We start from the raw sequence: 25,583 nt of genomic DNA, 5'->3' as shown, positions 1-25,583 counted from the left end.
TTACTATTTATTTTATTTTAACTTATTTTTTACATTTAGTTTATATTCAACCATGGGTTGAAGGAGCGAAAAATTTCATAATGTATGGCCTGCCTTACTGCCTATACATACACGTGCTCGCCATACGCTGTGCCTTTTATATGGGGTGCGTGTGGGTTTGACGAAGGTGGCTTATTTATTTTTTTAATTATTTATATTTCGTTTTATTTCATTTTTCAAATTTAGTTTGTATTGAACTACGGGTTGAAGGAATGAAAATTGCATATGGATATATTCTGCCTTTCCGCCCATACATGGATCTCAATTCTGCTGGTTCAGCAGGATCCGTCTATGCCCCGCTTAAAGGTTAATTGCGCATTTTGTCTAAGGGGTAGAAGAATAAAGCAGCAATACTTACCTTGCTTCTCATTCCCTCAGGTACCCCAAAGCTGCTCCACCTCACCACTTGGCTAGTTGCTGCCTCTATGACATCATTGTGTACCATTGAATGAGAGAATGGTGTGGGGGGGAGGTTCCTACATTCTAGGCGTGGAGGATAGCGCTAAGCTTCCAGGGAGATAAGAAATAAAGTAAGTATTCCTGCTTATTCTGACCCTCCTAGACAACACAAGCATTTAACCCTTGCTGTGCAGTGGAGAAGAACACTAGAGGGAATTAGCAGATGAATGTAATGAATACATTTATTATATAGCCCTGGGGTTCCCTCTAGTGGTCTCTTGAATTGTTACATGATATCTCCTTTTACAAAGACATATGTATTTCCTATGCTCCCCGGCTCCATCTAGTGGCCATATTGCAGTATTTTACTACCGGACAAAAGAAAAGAACATATGCTCAGAAGAGAAATTAGCCCAAAAATTTGTTTTTGCCCTCTTCACATTTAACAAATTCAGATTCAATGGATAAATGGTTATGCATTTTTTTTGTTTTTTTATAAACAGACCCCTTGGTGTGCTTTGTGTATTTCTTCCAGATCCCGGCAGTATTCCATTGTGAGACTTTCCCTCTGTGTAGGAGCCTCCTGTAATAAAGACCGTTCACTGCTGCTCTCTCTCCTTGTGCAGGGTGACTGGTCTTGTCTCCGCCCCCTCCTGCAGTTTTCTACAGGAAATATGTAGTGGGTGGAGCTGTTGGGCCCCTCCCACAGCTCTACTCCCTGTACAGGCCATGTCCAGCACACAGCGGTGATGTCATTACTACTTTTACAAGGTAAAATCTGAGTTTACAGAGACATTTTGTGCACGCCAAGTGGATTTATACCTTTTGTGGCTATTGAAGAATATATTTATTGAAAGTTTTTTGTGCCTGGAGTTGAGCTTTAATTATGAAGTTTCACTGTGAAAGATGTGAGTTCTGTATTTTGTCATCATATGTGGCTGTCATGGGTGTCAGAGGGAAGTGACATGGCTGGCCTCCCACCTATAAACGTCTGAAGTATTGGCAAGTACACTGATTTATCATCTTCACCTGGAATTTTGTGCTTTAATTGGCTGGTTGAAGTTTCTTGCGTCTTCCTGCAGGGCTCACTTTGGGATTAAGAGCTTCCTGGTGTGAAACGCATTAGAGGCTTTGCAGCTGGTAAAAGTGTAATGTCATTTTTTTTGTTGCTTCCAAAAAAAACGTCTTTCGGTTTGCCTGTGTGGACCCCATGGCTGAGTGAGCATTGTTACCTGCACCAGTGACTCCGTGACACCCCAGTGACTTCCATATTTACCTCCATTTGTGAAAGTGACCGGCTTCATACATACACTCCTATGAGCATGGGATAATGTTCCACGAGGCCTTTCCTATTTAGATTTTTCTTTATTATGTATTCATGGGGGGGGGGGGGACGTTTGTTTTTACTATATTCTTTGTGCAATATATGGTACAGTGCCTTGAAAAAGTATTCATACCCTTTTTAAATGTTCCACATTTTGTAATGTTACAACCAAAAATGTATTCTATTGGGATTTTATGTGATAGACCAACACAAAGTGGCACATAATTGTGAAGTGGAAGGAAAATGATAAATAGTTTTTCCAATTTTTTTACAAATAAATATGTGAAAAGTGTGGGGTAAATTTGTATTCAGTCACCTTTACTCTGATACCCCTAACTAATATCTAGTGGAACCAATTGCCTTCAGAAGTCACCTAATTAGTAAATAGAGTCCACCTGTGTGTAATTTAATCTCAGTATAAATACAACTGTTCTGTGAAGCTCTCAGAGGGTTGTTAGAGAACCTTAGTAAACAAACATCATCATGAAGACCAAGGAACACACCAGACAGGTCAGAGATAAAGTTGTGGAGAAGTATAAAGCAGGGTTAGGTTATAAAAAAATATCCCAAGCTTTGAACATCTCACGGAGTTCTGTTCAATCCATCATCCCGAAATGGAAAGAGTATGGCACAACTACAAACCTACCAAGACATGGCCGTCCACCTAAACTGACAGGAGAGCATTCAGAATCAGAGTAATCAGAGAAGCAGCCAAGAGGTCCATGGTAACTCTGGAGGAGCTGCAGAGATCCACAACTCAGGTAGGAGAATCTGTCCACAGGACAACTATTAGTTGTGCTCTCCACAAATCTGACCTTTATAGAAGAATGACAAGAAGAAAGACATTGTTGAAACAAAGCCATGGTGGTGGGGATGCTTTTCTTCAGCAGGGACAGGAAAGTTGGTCGGAGTTGATGGGAAGATGGATGGAGCCAAATAAAGGGCAGTCTTAGAAGAAAACCTGTTATGCCGCGTACACACGATCGGACATTCCAACAACAAAATCCTGGATTTATTTCTGACAGATGTTGGCTCAAACTAGTCTTGCATACACATGGTCAAACAAATGTTGTCGGAAATTCCGAGCATCAAGAACGCGGTGACGTACAACACGTACGACGAGCCGAGAAAAATGAAGTTCAATAGCCATTGCGGCTCTTCTGCTTGATTCCGAGCATGCGTAGAATTTTGTGCGTCGGAATTGTGTACACACGATCGGAATTTCCAACAACGGATTTTGTTGTCGGAAAATTTGAGAACCAGCTCTCATATTTTTGTTGTCGGAAATTCCGACAAAAAATGTCCGATGGAGCCTACACACGGTCGGAATTTCCGACAACAGGCTACCATCGAACATTTGTTGTCGGAAATTCCGGTCGTGTGTACGCGGCATTAGAGTCTGCAAAAGACTTGAGACTGGGGCGGAGGTTCACCTTCCAGCAGGACAACGACCCTAAACATACAGCCAGAGCTACAAAGGAATGGTTTAGATCAGTGGTTCTCAACCTTACTAGTGTCGTGACCCCTTGATAAAATTTCCCAAGTTGTGGGGGCCCCTAACAGTAAACTTATTTTCGTAGCGTGGGTTTTCAGCACCCAAGTAATTTGTGCCCCTAACCAACGTGAAATTTAGCACTCCCTGAGTCGCTTCCACTCGTACAGTATTAAAACCCCTTATGGTACATTTTAGGATGTGCCACTTTTTCTCTTTTTTCTCCTTTCTTTCCCTTTTATCTCTCTCTATCCTAATTTAGTTTTTTTTTTTTCCCCATCCCTCTCTCTAGCCATCTTTCTTGTTCTCTTATTCCTTCTCCTCCTTTTTCTTTGTTCCTCCCCCTCTTTCCCTCTCCCTTCCACGTATTTTCTACTTTTATTCCTTCTCTTACTCCTTGGTGGGGGGAATGGGATGAGTAGCAGTGCTGGCGGGGAGTTGGAATGATTGGCAGTGCTGGGGCAGCCTTGATCAAGGTCATCTACTGATCTGAGAACTGTAGTGGGGACTTTTATTGGCAACTATAATCACAGGTAGTGTTACTCACTGTGTCTCCAACTTTGTGGTTTCTCGTAGCAGTGACACCTATGCCAAAATCAGGAGATAGGGTCTCCTCCAGCCCCTCCCACTTCACATTCCTCACCAGTCAGCTGACCTCTAGTCTCTGCCCCCCAGTCATGCCATGAACTGAATGGGCGGCTGAGTGGGTACCAGGAACAGCCCAGCTGGGCAGGCACAGGCTCCAGGGACAGCCCTGCTGGGTGGCCGCGAAAAGGCTGGGACAGCAGTGCTGGCTTCAGGAACAGCCCAAGATTTGGTGACCCCTGGCAAATCATAATTTGACCCCCGAGGGGGTCCCGACCCCCAGGTTGAGAACCACTGGTTTAGATCAAAGAATATTCATGTGTTAGAATGGCCGACTTGAAAATTGCTGTTCACAGACGCTCTCCATCCAATGTGACAGAGCTTGAGCTATTTTGCAAAGAAGAATGAGCAAAAATGTCGCTCTCTAGATGTGTAAAGCTGGTAGAGACATCCCCAAAAAGACTTGCAGCTGTAATTGCAGCGAAAGGAGGTTCTACAAAGAACACAAATGCACACCACTTTGTGTTGGTCTATTGCATAAAATCCCAATAAAATACATTTACGGTTTGGGCTGTATTTCCCTGTACACACGGTCGGACATTGATCAGACATTCCAACAACAAAATCCATGGATTTTTTCCGACGGATGTTGGCTCAAACTTGTCTTGCATACACACGGTCACACAAAGCTGTCGGAAAATCCGATCTTCTGAACGCGGTGACGTGAAACACGTACGTCGGAACTATAAACGGGGCAGTAGCCAATAGCTTTCGTCTCTTTATTTATTCTGAGCATGCGTGGCACTTTGTGCATCGGATTTGTGTACACACGATCGGAATTTCCGACAACAGATTTTGTTGTCGGAAAATTTTATTGGCAAGCTCTCAAACTTTGTGTGTCGGAAATTCCAATGGAAAATGTGGGATGGAGCCCACACACGGTCGGAATTTCCGACAACAAGGTCCTATCACACATTTTCCATCGGAAAATCCGACCGTGTGTACGGGGCATTACATGACAAAATTTTGAAAATTTCAAGGGGTATGAATAGTTTTTCAAGGCACTGTATATATACAAAGTCCAGGAAGGTGGACAGCACCAGAATCCATTTACGCCTGCAGCCAGGTGTGTTCCCAAACAAAACACCCAAATAAATAAAATACAAAGGGGTTACAGTACATCAGTAAGCATATCTTATTTCAAAGTATACAGTAACTCCAGGCATCCCAGTCCTTTTCCTTAAGGTACATTTTTTGTTCTTTAGTTCCTCTGTAATCAGTGAAACTGCTCTGGTCTGCTCTGACTTTCATAGACTGTGGCTTCTCCCTGCTTTCTGGATGGTTCCAGAAAGTAGTGGGCTGGGAGAGTCAAATCCCCAGCCAATCCCTGGGGGAGGATGTCCAGTAGTTGGCTAAGAGGGAGCATAAATACTTTGAGGCCTGGAGCAGAGGGGTTCTTGTCCAGGAGAAGACGATCCCAGCCTTGAAGGGCTGCTGCTCTTCTGGACAGCAAAGCTTTAGAATCTACCCACTTTCATCAAGGTCCCATGCTGTGGCAGAGCTGGGGGCCTGTGCTGCTAGAACCCTTTCATGCTAAAAGGGGGCGTTCACCTGGGAACCGGTCCTGAAATTCCACTAAGGAAATGTCTGACGGACAGATTTGCCAACCTCCTATTTGCTAATATAGTGTACTCTTAAGAGCATGGACGTATAGGTGTTGATTTACTAAAACTGAAGAGGGCAAAATCTGGTGCAGCTCTGCATGGTAGCTAATCAGCTTCTAACTTCAGCTTGTTCAATTAAGCTTTGAGGGGAAAAAAAATGGAAGCTGATTGGTTTCTATACAGAGCTTTACCGGATTTTGCGCTCTCCAGTTTTAGGAAGTCCCCGTAGTGCCAATATGGGGCAAACAGATGCAGTTGAAAATTAAATGAGCTATACACCAAAATCCAGTGATGCATGTCCACAATGGGAAAATACACAAAGTCTAGGAGGGTGGATAGCATCAGCAACCATCTTTGCATTCAATCATGTGTCTTCCCAAAAAAAAACTCTAAAAGATGAAAGGCAAGGGGGTTATATGATACAAGATATACTTACTATGCTGTGGCCCCCCTTGCATTTTATTCCTTTTGGGGTTTTGTTTGGGAACACACATTATAATTAATGGTGTCTGTTCACAACAGTGTCCATTAATGGTGTCGCATGAAGCTCAAAAATGTACATGAGCTTCGTTGGGGCAGAGATTTTTTTTGGCCCCTATATACTTCAGTGGGAGCCCCTAAAAGTGTAGGTAACATGCATCTTACATGTGATTTCCTGGCTCTCCTTCTTCTAGTAACTAGCTTTCCATTGGCTAAAACAACTCAAGTCACTGGATTCCCAAATGAAAGGTGAATTTACATTCAAAGGGGCACGGACACTTTGAAAATAAAAAATGGCCTGAGGGCCCCCCACACAAATTTCATACCAGACCCTTCAGATCTGGTATAGATTTTAAGGGGGACCCCATGAAAAATGTAATAAAAAATGATGTGGTGTAGTTTCCCAAATTTCATACCAGGTCATTCAGGTCTGGTGTAGATTTTAAGGGGGACTCCATGAAAAATGTAATAAAAAATGGTGTAGTGTCATTCCCCAAATTTAATACCATGTCCTTCAGGTCTGGTATAGATTTTAAAGGGAACCCCATGAAAAATTTTATAAAAAATGATGCAGTGTCGTTCCCCAAATTTCATGCCAGGTCCTTCAAGCCTGGTATAGATTTTAAGGGGGACCCCATAAAAATTACATTCAAAGGGGCACGGACACTGTGAGAATAAAAAATAATATGAAGGCCCCCCACAGACCCTTCAGATCTGGTATGGATTTTAAGCGGGACCCCATGAAAAATGTAATAAAAAATTATGTGGTATAGTTCCCCAAATTTTACACCAGGTCCTTTAGGTCTGGTGTAGATTTTAAGGGGGACCCCATGAAAAATGTAATAAAAAATAGTGTGGTGTCATTCCCCAAATCAAATTTAATACCATGTCCTTCAGGTCTGGTATAGATTTTAAGGGGGACCCCATTAAAAATGTAATAAAAAATGATGCCGTGTCGTTGCCCAAATTTCATGCCAGGTCCTTCAGGTCTAGGATAGATTTTAAGGGGGACCCCATGAAAAGTTAAACAAACATGGTGAGGAGGTCCAAACCAAATTCCTCCCTTATTCGAGTATACAGCCTGGTGGGTCAGGAAGGGGTGGACATGCACCTTGTCTCCATGTCGATGAGGACAAGGGTCACTTCCCCACAACCCTGACCCAATGGTTGTGGGGATCTGCGGGTGGGGGAGCTTTTTGGAATCTTGAAACCCCCTTTAACATTAATGGAGCTCCCATATAATGCTCATCGCCTTAAGTCACTGTATTCCCAACTGAAAGGTGAATTTACATTCAAAGGGGCACGGACACTGTGAAAATAAAAAATGTCCTGCCCCCCACACAAATTTCATACCAGACCCTTCAGATCTGATATAGATTTTAAGGGGGACCCCATGAAAAATGTAATAAAAAATCATGTGGTGTAGTTTCCCAAATTTCATACCAGGTCCTTCAGGTCTGATGTAGATTTTAAGGGGGACCCCATGAAAAATGTAATAAAAAATGGTGTGGTGTCATTCCGCAAATTTAATACCATGTCTTTCAGGTCTGATATAGATTTTAAGGGGAACCCCATGAAAATTACATTCAAAGGGGCACAGACACTGTGAGAATAAAAAATGGTGTGAAGCCCCCCCCCCCACACCCTTCAGATCTGATATAGATTTTAAGGGGGACCCCATGAAAAATGTAATAAAAAATGATGTGGTGTAGTTCCCCAAATTTCATACCAGGTCCTTCAGGTCTGGTGTAGATTTTAAGAGGGACCCCATGAAAAATGTAAAAAAAAATGGTGTAGTGTCATTCCGCAAATTTAATATCATGTCTTTCAGGTCTGGTATAGATTTTAAGGGGGACCCCATGAAAAATGTAATAAAAAATGATGCAGTATCATTCCCCAAATTTCATGCCAGGTCCTTCAATTCTGGTAAAGATTTTAAGGGGGACCCCATGAAAATTACATTCAAAAGGGCACAGACTCTGTGAGAATAAAAAATTATATGAAGGCCTCCCACAGACCCTTCAGATCTGGTATAGATTTTAAGGGGGACCCCATGAAAAATGTAATAAAAAATGATGTGGTGTAGTTCCCCAAATTTCACACCAGGTCTTTCAGATCTGGTGTAGATTTAAGGGGGACCCCATGAAAAATGTAATAAAAAATAGTGTGGTGTCTTTCCCCAAATCAAATTCAATACCATGTCCTTCAGGTCTGGTATGGATTTTAAGGGGGACCCCATTAAAAATGTAATAAAAAATTATGCAGTGTCGTTGCCCAAATTTCATGCCAGGTCCTTCAGGTCTAGGATAGATTTTAAAGGGGACCCCATGAAAAATGAAACAAAAATGGTGAGGAGGTCCAAACCAAATTCCTCCCTTCTTCGAGTATACAGCCTGGTGGATCAGGAAGGGGTGGACATGCACCTTGTCCCCATGTCGATGAGGACAAGGGTCTCTTCCCCACAACCCTGGCCCAATGGTTGTGGGGATCTGCGGGAGGGGGAGCTTTTTGGAATCTGGAAACCCCAGATGATGGGGCCCCCATATAATGTTCATCCCCCCTATGAACGAGTCATCCAGCAATGCAGATCCACCTCAGTCACAGTGAATGGCAGAAAAAACCCAATGACCGCCGACACATTTACCTCACACCAAATTACATCTTTGGGTCCTCGCTGCAATTCCGCCTATTTCTAATCAGTAACAACTCCATTGTAGAAGAGAAACATTCACTACGGCTAGCACAAACTGTTCTCCTTCTTGTGAACAGAACTGAGACGTTTTGGCGCGGTGTGCCTCTTTGCACTTCACCAATTAAAGTAAATATTAGGCTGGTGTAAAGGCCTGTCACACAGGTCAGCGGGTAGGAAGTGTGTGTTGTTTGTCTGCAGTGAACTTCCTCTCTCGGGGACTGACAACAAGACTATTCCCTCATTAAAGAAAACCCAGCGAGACTAATTGGTCGCCATTCGCTTCCAGAATTGCAATATCCCTTCCTATCGAAAAATTATTATCCATGTCCCCATGGGACCCTTTCTGAAAAAAACTCCCTGGCAATTACTGCAGAACGCAGGAGACAGAAGGTCTCTAATGGGCACTAAGGGGCCCCGATATCGCTCAAATACTGTAAGCGGTATGAACTTGGACATTAGCGGGATATTGGAGCCATTTGTGGCTGAACATAAAGCGTTAGAATCTCTGCTGCGTGATTCTGTCTTATACAGAGCTAAAGATAGAATGTCAAAGCGGTTGAAAAATCTACACTTTATTTTTAAACTTTTTTTTTTTTCTAGTCTCCCTGTCCCAGCTGAACTACTCCTAGCCCATCATTTGGAACGTATGGGCTCACAGCTCTCTAGAAAGGTAGCCATCTGTTCTACTTGAAGGAGAAGTAACTTCACAACAGCAACTTTTTGAACAGAAAAATGTGTCTGGGAAAATCACTACAGGCTAGATTAGGGTTGCAACCTGTCCAGGATTCACCCGGACAGTCCGGGTTTTGAATCATGTGTCCGGGTTTCAGTCTGTCTGACACATTATTCATAATGGGCTGTGGCTCCCCAAGTAACTGAGATAGTTACACAAAACTTTGTTCCCATCTGGGAGCTGCAGGCCGATGTCTGGGGGGCAGGTCCAGCATTTCTGTGGGGAGGAGGGGGGTGGTGATGATATCATCAAGAGCAATTTGGCTACACCCACTGTTCCAGGTGTCCCAGGTCTTTTATAATTCTATAATTCTAAAAAAAAAGTGTTCGGGTTTGGCTTGAAGAAAAGGTGGCAACCCTAGACTAGATGAGTGTTTCTCAACCAGGATGCCACGGCACCTTGGTGTGCCACATGCACACCACCCAACTTTTTGAGATGGGAATGAGGGACACCTATCAGCAAAAGTATGCAGGCATAGGACACACCCCTTTCCACGCCCCCTTAAAGGAGAATTGTACAAAAAAACAAGATTGGTTAAACCCACAAGTGCTTTTTTTACCACTACTATTCCTTTATAGTGACTTTTGGAATATACAAATGCAGCAATTTAGAAATCAGATGAAAGGTTTAGTGCTGGAAAACACTTTTTGATGGATAAAAAGTGCATTTTATATACAACTATATAGATCAGACCAAAATAAAGGAACAAATGAGGAGGAATGAGGGACAGAGGGACATTGCTCTAAATCAGGGACAGTCCCTCCAAATCAGGGACAGTTGGGAGCTATGCACATGGGTTTCCCCCGGGTGCCTCAAACACAGGAGCCAGTGTGCCCTGAATCAGAGATGGCTGAGAGGCTCCCGCTGCTGTCATCTACAGCCAGTGAGGAGGGAGCGGGGGGGGGGGGGGGGGCCAAGTTGCGCTCTGTGTCTATGGACACACAGAGCGAGGCTTGGGAGCGAGCACATACAAGTGCCCCCATAGCAAAATGGCTTGTTATGTGGCCACTCGGAAGGGAGGGAGGAGCCAGGAGCGCTGGCAGGGGCCCTAAGAAGAGGAGGATCGTGGCTTCTCTGTGCAAAACCAACTACACAAGGCAGGTAAGTATAATATGTTTGTTATTTATGTAGCACCCTCCTAGGTAGGTGCTAGGATGAATATATAATAGTTTTGGGTTTCTCTGCTTAACAGGGAGACAGCTAGGTAAATTTATTTGTGGCTTATTAACAGAGAGCAGTGATTGGCTAGTGTAGTCTGCTCAGTGTGCTGCTCATGCTGTCTTGCAGTTTCACTGTATCCTAGCAACTATGGAAGGTGCTGGATAATAGGCAGAAAACATGCAGATTGGAGCATGAATTGCTGCCCTATTACAAGGGGTGGTGCCTAGGGTGACCCCATTTCCAAACTGCCATTCAGGGACACCCCCCCCCCGGGGGTTAGGCTGGGGGGATGGGAGACTGTAGGTTGACGGGAAATTTGGTGGCGGGTGATTTGTCGGGTGAATGGCTGGTGTTAGCACTTAAATCATCCCATTACCATGCTTGATATGGTGTCAGAATGATTGAAGCACATTTTTTTGCTATTACTACATTATAATATATAATGAAATAGTTCAACTCGCCATAATGCAGAATCAGTGGGAAGCCTGAGTAGGTCACTTGCCACCAGATGCAGCTTGTCACTTGCCACTGTCACTTGCCACTGTCGCCTGCTGCCAGATGCAGTGTATCACTTGTCACCGTCATATGCCACCTGCAGCCTGCCCACTGTGTCACTTGAACCTGCGAAATGCCGACTGTGCAGTGTCGCTTGCCACCGCAGCCTGCCCACCTTAGAGTGTCACTTGCCACTGCAGCCTGCCCACCTTAGAGTGTCGCTTGCCACTGCAGCCTGCCCACCTTAGAGTGTCGCTTGCCACTGCAGCCTGCCCACCTTAGAGTGTCCGTTGCCACCACAGCCTGCCCACATTAGAGTGTCGCCTTCCACCGCAGCCTGCCCACCTTAGAGTGTCGCTTGCCACCGCAGCCTGCCCACCTTAGAGTGTCGCCTTCCACCGCAGCCTGCCCACCTTAGAGTGTCCGTTGCCACTGCAGCCTGCCCACCTTAGAGTGTCCGTTGCCACCGCAGCCTGCACCTTAGAGTGTCGCCTTCCACCGCAGCCTGCCCACCTTAGAGTGCCGCCTTCCACTGCAGCCTGCCCACCTTAGAGTGTCCATTGCCACCGCAGCCTGTCCACCTTAGAGTGTCTTTTGCTAGTGAAGCCTGCACCTTAGAGTGTCACTTGCCACCACAGCCTGCCACCTTAGAGTGTCACTTACCACCGCAGCCTGCCCACCTTAGAGTGTCACTTACCACCGCAGCCTGCCCACCTTAGAGTGTCACTTACCACCGCAGCCTGCCCACCTTAGAGTGTCACTTGCCACCGCAGCCTGCCACCAGTCTAACACACCAGTGCCCCGGCCTCCCAGGGAAGGTGAACACCCCCCGCTGCTGTGGCTCCTCCCAGTGGCAGTGTGGCACAGGGGTTGGGGAGTCCCTTGCTTTAAAGCATGCTGGAGCCTGGAGTGAGCAGATGATAGAGGAGGTCTGTGCCGGCGGACGTCCATGGTGAAGGCAGAGCCGGCTCGGAGATGATAGAGGAGGTGGGTGGAGTGGGCATCCGTGGTGGAGGTGGAGCCAGCCGCGCGGAGAGCACTAGGCGCGGAGGAGGAGTAAGTTAACTCCTCCTCCGCTTTGAATGCAGGGCAGGGAGTCCTGGCCGTGAGGTCACTGGTTGTTAGACGCCAGGCGGCTGTAGCAACCAGTGGCCTGGCCAGTAGAAGCGTCTCTCAGATGATGGTGGAGGCAAAGCAAGCGCCAGCACTATGGCGGGGTTTGCTCCTCTGTCAGCTTCATTCCAGGACACTGTATTGTCCGGGAATGAAGGTTCCCGGGACCTGGGACAGACTTGCCGATTGCGGTACTGTCCCGGGCAATCCGGGACATGTGGTCACCCACTGGTGCCCCTTGGCATTCTGGGTGCCTGTATTTATATTCCAGGAGCACATAGGCTCTGGTTGATTCCTAGCAGAGGATTGCACCAGGCTAGGGCCTCCCCGGCACTTGCTGCCATGCGGCCTCAGGTGGGTGACCTGAAGTCTGTGTGGCTGACCCCGGTCCTACTATAGCTAACAGAGGGAGCATCTGGTCTGGTATCCCGGAGAGAGAAGGCTGCTGGTGGTGCTTCAGGATCCTTGTGAGTACAGACACCATAAGGAGCCTTAGACTGTTAATCCCCCTCTTGTGCTTTAAGTCAGCTGAGGGCCCACACTAAGAAGAATGCTGGCTAGTGTTCTTAGAGCTTTGTCCAGGACTGACCACGACTTTACTAAAGGACATTGCTCAGTTCTGCCTACAGTTTTCTGCTGTGAAGAAGTCTTTATCTGCCTTCCACTAGGAAAGGAAGTTAGAGCCCTTAGTGTGAATAGTTCAATTTGGAGTATCCCTCTACATCCCTTCCCTATCCAAGTTCTCCAAGAAAACAACAAAAACAAAACCCCTAGACTGGTCATTGGAATGAGTGTGCACCTGGCTGTGTGAATCTACCTTGTGCCTGGCTGCGGACCAAAAATGGGCAGACCCAGGCAAACATACCAGTGGCTTCTGTGGAGGTAGAACCACATTAATTTATTTGTTTTTAATTTGAACATTTACAATCATTTTAAAGAGGAACTGCAGTCTGCTCACATAATTTGTAATACTTGCCATTGTAAAGCTTCCCTCCAACCACTTTGCATATTATTTTATATATACTGTGATTCTGTACTTGCCAAATATGCTGCAGAATTCTCCCTCCACTGAGTCTGGCTGCAGCCATTTTAACAGTGGGCAGCTGAAGCTGCTGCCTGTTCACTTCCTGGATTTACACAGAGGCACACCTCCAGCTCTGCAGCCCTGCAGCTCTCATTGGCCCTCTTATGACTGAACCCCCCCCCCCCCTTACTGGCAAACTCTCATCAGAGTGAGAGAGACAGAGCTGTGCATCATGTCATAAGCCTAGGCTTTTTACCAGACAAGAAACAGGTGGGCTGTACAAGGTATTTAGTGTCAGAAAAAAAAAATGTTTTACTATCTAAAGTTAAAACAACAATAAGGGCAGAAGATTTAATAGATGGAAAGTTGAAAAAATTACTGAAGGTCCGCTTTAAACTCAGTGGAATGGGTGTTTCTGTCAGAAACCATGAAATCAGACCCAGACAGAAGTACAGTTAAATCACACTTGTTTAATAATAAAAGAACAAACGTAGTCAAAACATAGCCAAAGTTCAGTAACCGGAACGGATCATCAGCCAAGCCAGGAGTCAGGGATCAATGTAGTGGAACAGCAAGCAGGATCTGTAGCCTGAAGGGATGTCAGCAAAGCCATTCTTTATACAGGAATGCAGGAGATAGTTTCTTGTAATGTGACCAAGGCAAAGGCAGAGATCCTCTGCACTGGACGGCTTAAGTAGGCAGGACTGACGAGCAGGATCAACAACAGCTGGGTAACTGTGGAGAGAGATGGGAGCTGGCAATTAGCCGACAGCTGAGCGGCCAGCTCAGAGAAGGAAGGGCTGAGCACAGCCCTGACAGTTTCTCTCTGCTACTAATTGGTGTCACTGGTGCCTCTGGTAATTTTATGAGATGTCACAGGGAAAGTGGGTTATGAATATTTATGTCTCCTCAAGCCAACCAGTAGGAGATTTATTGCCACTGGTGCCGTGCTGGGAGAGGATATAAACATTTGGGGTGGACCATGTGAGAGATATCTTTACCTGGGCTGCAGCCTGGGGGGGGGGGGTGCTGCTGCTAAAGTGAGCTGATCTGTTAGGCACATAGCCTGTGTGGAACCTACCATGTGCCTTGGACCAAGTGCTGGGCCTGAAGTCATCCTGGCAGGATGAGAGCCAAGAGGAGGACCTGCTTTCTTTGCAAGGACCTGGTGACTCTCTTGGATGGGATTTATGGAAGCCTACTGTATGAGTATGTACAGATAGCTCTGGAACAAGCAGAGAGAGAAAGAAGTCTGTTAACAAGCCATGAGATGTTACCTACAGTGTTGCCGGTTTGGAGTAAAAGGTTTTTTACATTGTATATGTTGGACATTGACTTGGAAAGCCTGTAAGTGTTACTATGGAGTATCTGCGACCTTTAAAAAGACAGAAAGTGACTGCCACCTAATGTTTTTTTAGTCTTACATCTTAGCCATGCACTCAGCCCTGGGGTGAAATGCTGGCCCTCCCTGTTCCTGGGGTACTCCAGGGGTCAGGGGGCCACTACAGTATGCTGTCTTGTTTCTTAGCCTGAATGAAGGGGGTTTTGAGCCTCTGAATTGTGTTGGCGTTTTTGTGTCATGAACATTTCTTACTGGACTAATTCCAGTTTTAATGTGCTATAGAGTTTTATGGAAGTGTACATATTAATAATGGGTTTGATTTAACAATTTGAGAGCATCATGCAAGAAAGACTGTACTTTCCGTTAAATGCCATTATTTTCTTCTCCAGGTTTGACTTCTTCCCAGAAAACCGATTGGGACTATATGAGCGAGACTGGGGAGTTACAATGAAGAAAAGTCAAAGTGTAATGACTGTCACAGCAGAAGAGGTAATATGTCCTTTGTTTTACTAAAATCTTATCCAAAATTCAAAATGTTTTTTTTTTTTTTTTTCCAGGAATGCTAATATATATATAAATATATATATATATATTATCTGTACCTCTGTTGTTCAGGAGTTTTAGTGTCAAGGTGGACAGAAAAAGAAAAAAACGTCGGGACACGTTCTCCAATGCAAAAATATATTTTTAATCTGATAATTCTTCAAAGCATATAATGCATAATGCTACTCTACAGTTACAAGCATACCATGCTCTTCATCAGGCTGTTACTTTCAGTATATTTACATTCATATGAAATGTACCTTCAATGTGTAAGTGCAAATCACACTCACAAATGTTGAATGAATTTATTTAGCACAGAAACTCACAATCTATTTTTATGTCTCTATAGAACATACAAGAATTGTCAGAGTGCTTCCTCAGCAAATCCTACAGCTCATATGGATATAATATTGGGATAGATCTGTGGAAAGGAAAGAGGTTTTGCCCCGGGACGCTGCAGTTGCCACCGTTACATCAACGGCAGGTGCGCAGGGCGAAGACTCCAGATTACATCCACCGACCAACAACCCTACCTCTGGTGCCGCCTCCGAGGATTGCTGTGACACCAGTGGAGAGAGACTGGTAGGTGTTACATTCTAGGGGTATCGTTTGGATTCTGCACCTGTCCAACTTCCTACTGCCACTTCTCCTATAACCATAAGGCAAATGTAATATTGTATTGTAAAAATTTGTGAGATGAAGTTTTCATAGCTCTGCAAACGGTTTGAACAAATCAGATTGTTGCTGTACAATGCGTGTATGCAGTTAAATGCATCATAGAATGAAATTTGAGAGAGTACACTATGTGATGGGGACACATAACCATCACACCTACAGTATATTAGCTTTGAGACAAATAAGCAGCCGCACACCAACAATGTTCCTCATTGTCACTCTTTATTGAGCTGGCACAAGCACAGCTCACGGAGTCCTCGACTACGGGTTGCTTCTCTTGTTTCACCCTTATGGGCTTAGTCATAGAGATACACCTACAACTAAGCCCGTATGGACGAAACATGTCACAAAGGGACAGTCTGTAGTTGGGGACTATCAGTGTGCTTGTGCCGGTTCAATAAAGACTTACCAGGAATGACATTATTGGTGTGCAGCCACCTACTTCTCAAATGTCTCAATGCAGAGCGCCGTTAAGCTCCCTTTGGCCAGCTCCAGATGCACTTGCAGCAGGGGCTAAAAAGGATTCATGGGGTCTGGACTAGTGCCTTGCCTTTGTATGTCTACCTACATTACCTGGTTGGTTCCTAAACCATGGCTCTTAATAGGGAATGCACATGCTACCCCAGGAATGGGGGTCTCCCAATTAATGATCATGGTTTAGGAATTGATGTCCAACACACTTGTGATGGCCAAGAAAAGAGTGACGGCTGGGTGGCCTTTATGGTTATAACAGCCCCCAATCATCTAGGAAGACTTTTCACAACATTTTGGAGTGACTCTGTTGGAATTTGTGCCCATTCAGCCAAAAGCGCATTTGTGGGGTCAGGTACTGATATTGAGCAAAACGACCTGGCTTGCATCTGACATTCCAATTCTTTTCAAAAGGGTTCGGTTGAGTTGAGGTCAGGCCTCTGTACAGGCCACTCCAGTTCCACCACACCAAACTGGTAAATAACGTCTTTGAGAAGCTGGCTTTATGCATAGAGGCCCAGAAAAGGGCCTTTACCAAACTGTCGCCACAAGGTTGGAAAAACACAATTGTCTCAAATGACTCTGTATGTTGTAGTAATAACAGTATCTTTCATTGGAAACACCTGAACGCAATCATTTGAAGGGATGTCCACATACGTTTGGGCATATAGTGGATGTCTTTATTACTAACCTCCACTATTAAATATTTAATGGCACTCAGTGTGTGTAATTTTTGTGTTTAGCATAAACTCTTCATCCCTTTTATTAAAGAAGCAAGGCAATGTTCCATTCCCAAAGAGTAAAAATGGTCAAGCATGAGTGCCTAGATGGACCACTAAGATACCTAAACTTAAATCTGTTCATGGTCACACTGCAAAGCTGTTGTATATTATGTCTATTGATCGGACATTCCAACAACAAAATCCATGGGTTTTTTCCGACGGATGTTGGCTCAAACTTGTCTTGCATACACACGGTCACACAAAGTTGTCGGAAAATCCGATCATTCTGAACGCGGTGACGTAAAACACGTACGTCGGGACTATAAACGGGGCAGTAGCCAATGGCTTTCATCTCTTTATTTATTCTGAGCATGCGTGGCACTTTGTGCGTCGGATTTGTGTACACACGATCGGAATTTCCGACAACGGATTTTGTTGTCGGAAAATTTTATAGCCTGCTCTCAAACTTTGTGTGTCGGAAAATCCGATGGAAAATGTGTGATGGAGCCTACACACGGTTGGAATTTCCGACAACAAGGTCCTATCACACATTTTCTGTCGGAAAATCCGACCGTGTGTACGGGGCATAAGAGTTTTCTCCAGTGTCCCATGGTCAAGGCTTCTCACGACTGCCTGATGGACTTTCTTGACCTATTGTTTTCCCTTTGAGTCAAGTTGACATCTTCATCGCCTTCTTCCTGCTCTTTCCACAGTCACAAAAATTCAATTTGACACAATATTTAAAACATATAGGAATCAGTCAGACACATTGGAGAAAACAAAAAACAGGCAATATGTACTTTGAAGGTGCTGAAGGACAAACAGGCTGAAAACTTTTATGTAATTTTACAAACTTTATTTTGCATCAGTTAAAAACATACATTTACATTTAAAATAAAATTAGAATGAAGATTGGATTTTGTTGAAAAAAAAAGACTCTTAAAAGAACAGTGTGATTATTTAGGTTTTAGATTCTAGAAGACCTCCAGAAGAAGTGGGTTTATCCGTTGAAACTTGTTGAGGCACAACTGTATAAGGACCCCATATATATTATATATTGTGTAAAGCTATGGCATGTGTGATATGGGTAACTTGTAGTGGGATCCAATACAATTAAGAGTGTTTTCTCAACACAATCCAATCTTCACTGTTTTTATGTCAATACTGTATATGTTTTTAACTGATGCAAATTAAAGTTTACATAAAAGTGTTTAGCCTGTACATCCTTCAGCACCCTCAAAGTCCATAGTGGCTGTTTTTTGTTTTCTCCAAGTTGACACAATGCATACATACCTATTCGTTCATCAGAATGGCCGTTGGTTGGCTGCATCATGCCTGGAATTCGTGGTCTTCACTCTGTAGGTGCCATCACGTTCTTGTCTCTAAACTAAATTAAATAATTGTTTTTGTGAAGTATGAGTTGGCCCTATAGGCGCTGCAACAAGCAACACCCCAACTTACTCCACCTGTGATAGTTATGTTCAATATGCTTCTTATTTCACTACTTTTATGTGTTGATCGCATGTCAGAAGCAAAGAAGGGAAACAGATGGTGGAACTTCTGGTGGTGACTAAAGTTACGGCGTTTTTATGTATGTGTGTAATTATTCATATAAACATAGCATGTAGCTTTTAAAGAGGCCCTGTGCTTTGGTGCACATCAGAAGCACTTTTTTGTTTTGTTTTTTAAATTTTATCAAGTTAACTTTGACCAACAGTGTCCTTTGTTCATTTTGTAAAAATCTGAGCTTTCTGCTACTGTGCATCACCATCTTGTTTTTAGATTCGGTGTGTCTGGAGCTCTTCATCTTGTGATGCTCCTTTGTAATTCCATACACTCTTCCAAGGTCCGTTTCTGTCACTTGCTGCTGCTCAGCAAAGCTCTGGAGCCACACGCCACTTCCAATGAGTAAAATCAACTTTTTGTTCAACATAAGCACAGGCACTCGACCCAGGATCTTTCTTCCAATGGGTTTCATGCTGGGGCCTAATCATAGAGCATGGTCCTGGGCGGAGTGTCAGCGCTATAAACGGCTTCAGAACATTGCTGAGTGGTATGTGGCAGGAACAGGGTCGCCATTATGGGGGGACAGCCCATACACATGTAGAGGGCCCAAGCGTCCTGAGGGGCCTAGGCCCCAACCAACGAGTTGTTGCTGCTGTTTAGTAGCAAGAACAACTCGTTGGTATGGGCCCGGGCCCCCACACCAACTAGTTTTTTTTTTTTTTAAAGCCCATGGCATGTGAAACACACTCAAAAACTTCACCCAGTGCAAATAAAATGTGCCCACACATAAAGAGTGAAACACAAAAAAGTGCAACGGGTACACAAGCCCTCTAAAATCAGAGGGACTTGCCCTGAATCCCCCGGGGCGTTAGGCTCCTGACGAGGACAAGGGTACTTACACTTGGTCCATCTGGCCAACTAGTTGTTAACTTACTGTATAGTAACAGCCATGGCTTTTATTTCTGGCGGAACAGGCTGCAACGCTATTCCAGCACCTCTGTCAGACACAGTGAGGGAGAAGCACTGTCTGTATACTATTGCTTTAGCAGGGCAGCTGCGGAGTGAGCCGATGCAGCGCACTTAGTTTTGGCTGCAGCCAGAGAGGGGGGAAGGTGGAGTGATATCATCTGCACTCTGCCTTTCCCTGCAGACCGGATGCTGGTTTGGGCGCCAGTGGCAGCTCAGCCATGTGGAAGAGCTGCGCTGCGTGTAGCCTGCCTGACTGATTGCTTACTGTGGACTAGAGACAAGTTGTTAGAAATAACATTTTTTGTAAATTGATTGACAATGTTGCTGGATATAGGCCTGTGCTGTGACTTTCTCCTTGTTGGATTGGGCTGTCTCTTTGCTGGATTGAGCTGTTTTTTTGCTATATGGGGATGTCTCTTTGCTGAATATATGGGGATGTGTCTGCTGGATTGGGGCATCTCTTTGCTGAATATATGGGGATGTCTCTGCTGGATTGGGCCATCTCTTTGCTGAATATATAGGGGTATCTCTGTTGGATTGGACCGTCTCTTTGCTGAATATATGGGGATGTCTCTTTTCTGGATTGGGCTGTCTCCTTGCAGGATTTGGCTGTCTCTTTGCAGAATATTTTTTTGAGGATGGGTCAGCCCGGGGGGGGGGGGGGGGGGGGCAGGCCTAAAGCTGTGTGCCCAAAAACTTCTGATGGCTGCCATGGGCAGGAACCAACCTTGCTTGGAGAATCATGGGAAGTATTTGGAGCGGTGCTTTCTTCTTGTGAAATGTGATATGGCTCATTGTGAGACTGTGAGGCGCCCAGTGATAATGATGACATAGTTGGGGGAGAACTTTAGCAAGCTACTAGAAGGATCTGACACTTCTGGAAGTGTCAGATCCTTAAGACATTTGCAGAACTTTTCACTTCAAGCAGATGTGGGCTGACACACACAGGCATCGAATGCAAAAACATTCTTTGAACTAAAAGGGAGGTAAGTTTAGCACATAAGCTGCCATACCCATATGGGACAACTACTTAGTGTGCTTTTTGATAAAGGTGAACGTACACATATTTTAATTAATGGTGTAATAGGATTTGCTCTAAACTGGATGGCCAGATACATTATAAAAGATGCATAGTTGGTAAGGTTAAATAAGAACAGCAGCCCATCTAGTTTAACGTGTGTGTGTATATGTCTCTACCACGTTGCTTATCCCTGTATGTTGTGTTTAATAAGATGCCCATCTAAGAGTTCTTGTTTTCATTAGTGGCATTTTCCCTCTGGCACCACCAATTGTGGAAGGGAGTTCCACACCCTTACCACTCTTATGCCGCGTACACACGCTCGGACATTCCGACAACAAAATCCTGGATTTTTTTCCGATGGATTTTGGCTCAAACTTGTCTTGCATACACACGGTCACACAAATTCGGAAATTCTGAACGTCAAAAACACGGTGACATACAACACGTACGACGAACCGAGAAAAATGAAGTTCAATAGCCAGTGCGGCTCTTCTGCTTGATTCCGAGCATGCCTGGAATTTTGTGCTACAGAATTGTCTACACACGCTCGGAATTTCCGACAACGGATTTTGTTGTCGGAAAATTTGAGATCCAGCTCTCAAATTTTTGTTGTCGGAAATTCCGACAACAAATGTCCGATGGAGCCTACACACGGTCGGAATTTCCGACAACAAGCTCCCATCAAACATTTGTTGTTGGAGATTCCGAGCGTGTGTACGTGGCATAACAGTAAAAAACTCATTAGGTAGTTTATGGTTGAACCGCTTCTTGTCCAACTTCATTGAGTGGCCACATGTCTTCTTGAGTGACCTGAGACTGAATAGTTTCCTCCCTACACTGAAATTACCATCAAGATATTTGTATATTGCTATCATATTCCCTCTCAAGTGTCTCTTCTCCAGGGAGAATAAGTTTAATGTTTGTAGTCGTTCCTTATAACTGAGGTCCTCCAGTCCCCTTATTAGTTTTGTTGCCATTTTCTGAACTCTCTCCAGTTCCAGCACCTCCTTCCCGAGGACTGGTGACCAGAACTGGACGGAATACTCTAGATATGACCGAACCAGAGTTTTTCTTAATAAAGTGGTAGAATTGTAGTTTTGACTCTTGAGTAAATTCCCTTTTTAATGCATGCTAATAGTCTGCTGGCCTTGCTTGCTGCAGCTTGACATTGCATGATATTGCTGAGCCGGTGATCCACTGGACTCAAAATAATTCTCTCAATTTATCCTGGATGAATGAACCCAAGAAGATATTTTTCCTATTGACTTTGCAATTCTGTTTTTGACCTGCAGACTCTTTTGTAACACTAGGGGGCAGCATTGGCCCTTCTTATAATTTCCGCAGCACACTCAGATAATCATAGCGGTGCACTGAATCCTCTCCCATCCAGTCTATGTTTTCCCATGTGTTGGGTGTACTGAGGTCATTTTTATCATGGAGACCCAAGCAAACATAGGGAGACCATTCAATCCCAATGATAAGAACGTCACTTAGCCTCTGTGCTGCCAGCATTTTTGGCATGTCGCCGGTCTTGTAACAACAGATAACCAGCGTCGGAGAGTCAGAACTGGATGAACAGCGGGAGATTGGTTCAGACAATTGCAGATATCAATATGTACATTGTTCTTTATACATATGTTCATTGGCCACAATCTGACCAGTATAATGATAGAGACACATATTAAGAGAGCACTGTCATAATGGTCATTTAAAGCAGTGGTTATCAACTTTCAAGGTAAATGGGGCCCCCTAATGTCTCCAAAGGGCTGCAAATAATATTTATTGCATGTAATTTTCCAGAAAACTGTCACAAATTGAACTTTTTTTGGAACAGCAAGAAAGGGGACTTCAAAGGTGCCATAACACACATATCATAAAAAAACATCAATTTTTATTATATTCCAACATTAATAATATGTAAATACAGACAGATGTTAAAATCAAGCAAGGAATATCGTATACAAATTCTCATCTGGTTGACAAATGCTCTTCTCCCGACATGTTTCGCCAAACGACTTCTTCAGGAAATGTAAAGCATTACATGCATTGTCACAGCATCGATATTCAAGAGACTGACTAAACAGCCTTTGCAAGGAGTCACTAAGGTTGATGCATAGAAGGAGCCAGCCCCATCTGTATTAGTAGTGTAGAACTAACTCACGGTGGAGCTGCTGGTTTAAATGGGTCTGTTACCTTCACTTTGCTTCCCTCTGTTTCACCGACACCGGGTCTAGGGTTCGTTGAGTTTACTGCTGGAAGACACATGCACCAACACTGGAGTACGTTTTCAATGCTTTATTAAACAGTCAAACTTTAGGAAGTAGCAGGAAAGAGGCGGAAAAGGAAACCTTCAGGAGAAACTCAAATATCTTCTTATAAAATCTTAGCGACAAATGTCCCGGTAGGATTCAGATAATTATGTGGATTGCGCTCCCCTCATGGGACACACTCTTTGCTCGTCTGGATAGGCCTCTCTCACCGGTCTAGTAGCCAGTACGCAGCACGAATCTGAAGTCTCTGCCACAGACTTACTTGGGGGGTAAATCTGCACGATCCTCTGCCACAGGATGTATCAGATCTTCTGCAGTGAACAATCAGTCACAGTGCTTGAACCTTTAAGCCGAACCGGCAACACTATGCTGTATAATTATTCTTTTGGATACGTCCTCCAACCGAGTCACCAGGCCCCTCTATAGACCAGCACGCTGCGTGATCTCTCCAAGACGGGTCCTCCCCTGGGATCTCCTCGGTTGTCCAGCTTTGTCACACAGGACCGACAGCTCAGGACCATTCCTTGGCCGCGGTGGTAGGCCCCAGACAAGCCTCTGGACTCACCCCTGTGCCGTAGCATTGTGGACCTCCCGATCGGAGGACCACGAGGTAGCTCCTTAACGCATACCTGTCGGCCAGGTGGGCCAGCAGGTGGCTGCAAAACGACCTTAGAACATGGCGTCTGTCCCATAAATACCCTCTTCCCAGAATGCAACTCAGAGGAACACCTCCACAGAGCTTGTCTCCGAGACAGAGGAGCATCTATGCACTCCGAAACGTTGCCCTTCCAACACTAACTAATGGTAACAGCAACACCCACCGGTCAGCACGGAAGCACACACAACGTCAGCCAAGCTGGAACAGAGGCGAACTTTTAACCTTCCTAACACCCAATTTACTAAATTTACCTAATCTGCGGTAGATTGTAAATCTACCAGCGCTACAGTAGGAACAAATGGAGACCAGGAAGATCCCTCCATAAACTTAAAATGATCTCAGGCTGTACTAGTGTTCAGTAGATTGGTGAAGACATCACGGGTGAGAGGTAATAAACTTTAGGGAAACTTGACAATTTCACAAGGTTAGGGGCCTATTCACCTGGAAAGCAAAGACACCACCAATGCAGGACAATAACCCTCCCAAGATCATGGATGTGATCACAATAGGGATCCTCCAGCCCCCTGCAGACGCTGTCACAGATGGAAGACTCGCTGGAGGAAATGGTCAGAGATCATTCTTCTGGAGTGGTTGGAGACGGAAGTCATGGCTATAGAAGACAATCAGAGACTAGGGGGATGTTGCATGAAACCACTAGACAGTGACGGCCACTCATATGGGTCACAGGGGCACCGCCCCTATAACGTCCCCAGAGCCTGAGGCTCTAATTGGCTTCAAAATGGGTGGGCTCGGGGCACAGAGCACTGCGCCCCAAGCCCACCCACTTGTGCGACATTAGTGAATTAATATTCCGGTAGCGGGCCTTAAGACCCGTTTGGCCGGGAGGAGAAGCAACTGGATTGGTCGATAGAAGAAGCAGGGGAAGCCGCCCGGGAAGCCGCAGAGGAGGAGAAGCAGTGGGGAAGATTCCCACAACCTGGATGGGATAAATAGTGTGGGACGATCTGTCGCCTCAAAAGATTAGGCACCAGCCGCCACTGCCACTAGACTTGACTACTATTAGGGCCCCTTTAAAAGTCAGTGCTCCTTCTACTGACTGCTGGGGCCAAGGGGGCGCACTTCCAACATCAAAGGGCCGTATGTGGCCCTCGGGCTGTAGGTTCGGCAGCAGGGATTTAAAGGATCATTCCACCCAAAACTGATATTTCCATGCTCAAAGGATGCTGAAGAGGCTAACCCCCTGATTTTTGGGGGCTCTGTTTGCTAGTTCTATGCACTTTTGTCTGAAACTTGACGTGGTCATTATTAGAGATTCTCACCATCCCTGCTGAATTTTAGCACCGTTGCAGGGTTTGCAGGGATTGTTTCCACCTGACGCCTTAAATGGCTCTTTAAAATGGACCTGTCAGTTACTTGTCTCATGTCACATGTCTGAATAAGTTTTTCATGTGTCATAATAATCTACTATATCATTTTTCTAGCTATCCTTGAGCTGCAGCTAAAGACATTGCCCAGGCTCAGTTGATGTCATCTTCCATCTGCAGGCAGGAGGAAGTGTTTCCTCAGTCTCCTTTTCCCCAGTGGAAGAAAGAGGAAAGCTAACGCTGGACCCATAGGTTTATTCTACTGGTATTGTTATCTTAAGGTATTATTGTTGGTGTAAATGATCTGGTTCCTGGGCGGACGGCTTCTACACCCCAGGGGATCTCCACGATCTCCTTGGCATGTAGTGTGATGTAAGAGGGGTTGAAATTTAACTGCTTCAGCCCCAGAAGATTTTACCCCCATCCTGACCAGAGCATTTTTTGCGATTCGGCACTGTGTCACTTTAACTGACAATTGCGTGACCGTGCGATGTTACACCCAAACAAAATTGACGTCCTTTTTTAACCCACAAATAGAGTTTTCTTTTGGTGGTATTTGATCACCTCTGTGGTTTTTATCTTTTGCGCTTTAAACAAGAAAAGAGCGACAATTTTGAAAAAAAAAGCAATATTTTTTACTTTTTGCTATAATAAATATCCCCCAAAAATATATTAAAAAAAAATTTTCTTTAGGCCAATATGTATTCTTCTACATATTTTTAGTGAAAAAATCGCTATAAGAGTATAGTTATTGGTTTGCGCAAAGGTTATAGCGTCTACAAAATAGGGGATAGTTTTATGGCATTTTTATTATTCATTTTTTTTTTTATTACTAATAGCGGCGATCTGCAATTTTTATCCTGATTTATTTTTATCCTGA

The 25,583-nt window shown here is 44.6% G+C and overlaps 1 protein-coding gene across 1 annotated transcript in view; it reads left to right on the top strand.

The window, feature by feature from the left end:
* PDE4B (phosphodiesterase 4B) overlaps positions 1 to 25,583 on the top strand; it is a 552,181-nt gene that overhangs the window by 97,151 nt on the left and 429,447 nt on the right. The window contains exons 2-3 of the mRNA XM_073593787.1: positions 14,933 to 15,032; positions 15,436 to 15,668. Coding sequence (XP_073449888.1) covers positions 14,991 to 15,032; positions 15,436 to 15,668 — 275 coding nt within the window. The 5' untranslated portion in view covers positions 14,933 to 14,990. The remainder of the gene's footprint in view (positions 1 to 14,932; positions 15,033 to 15,435; positions 15,669 to 25,583) is intronic.

This window comes from Aquarana catesbeiana, linkage group LG07 (genome assembly GCF_042186555.1).
Source record: "Aquarana catesbeiana isolate 2022-GZ linkage group LG07, ASM4218655v1, whole genome shotgun sequence".
In the NCBI taxonomy this organism is placed as follows: Eukaryota; Metazoa; Chordata; class Amphibia; order Anura; family Ranidae; genus Aquarana; species Aquarana catesbeiana.
The sequence above is the reverse complement of the archived record's forward strand: the minus strand, read 5'-3'. Positions and strand labels throughout refer to the sequence as shown.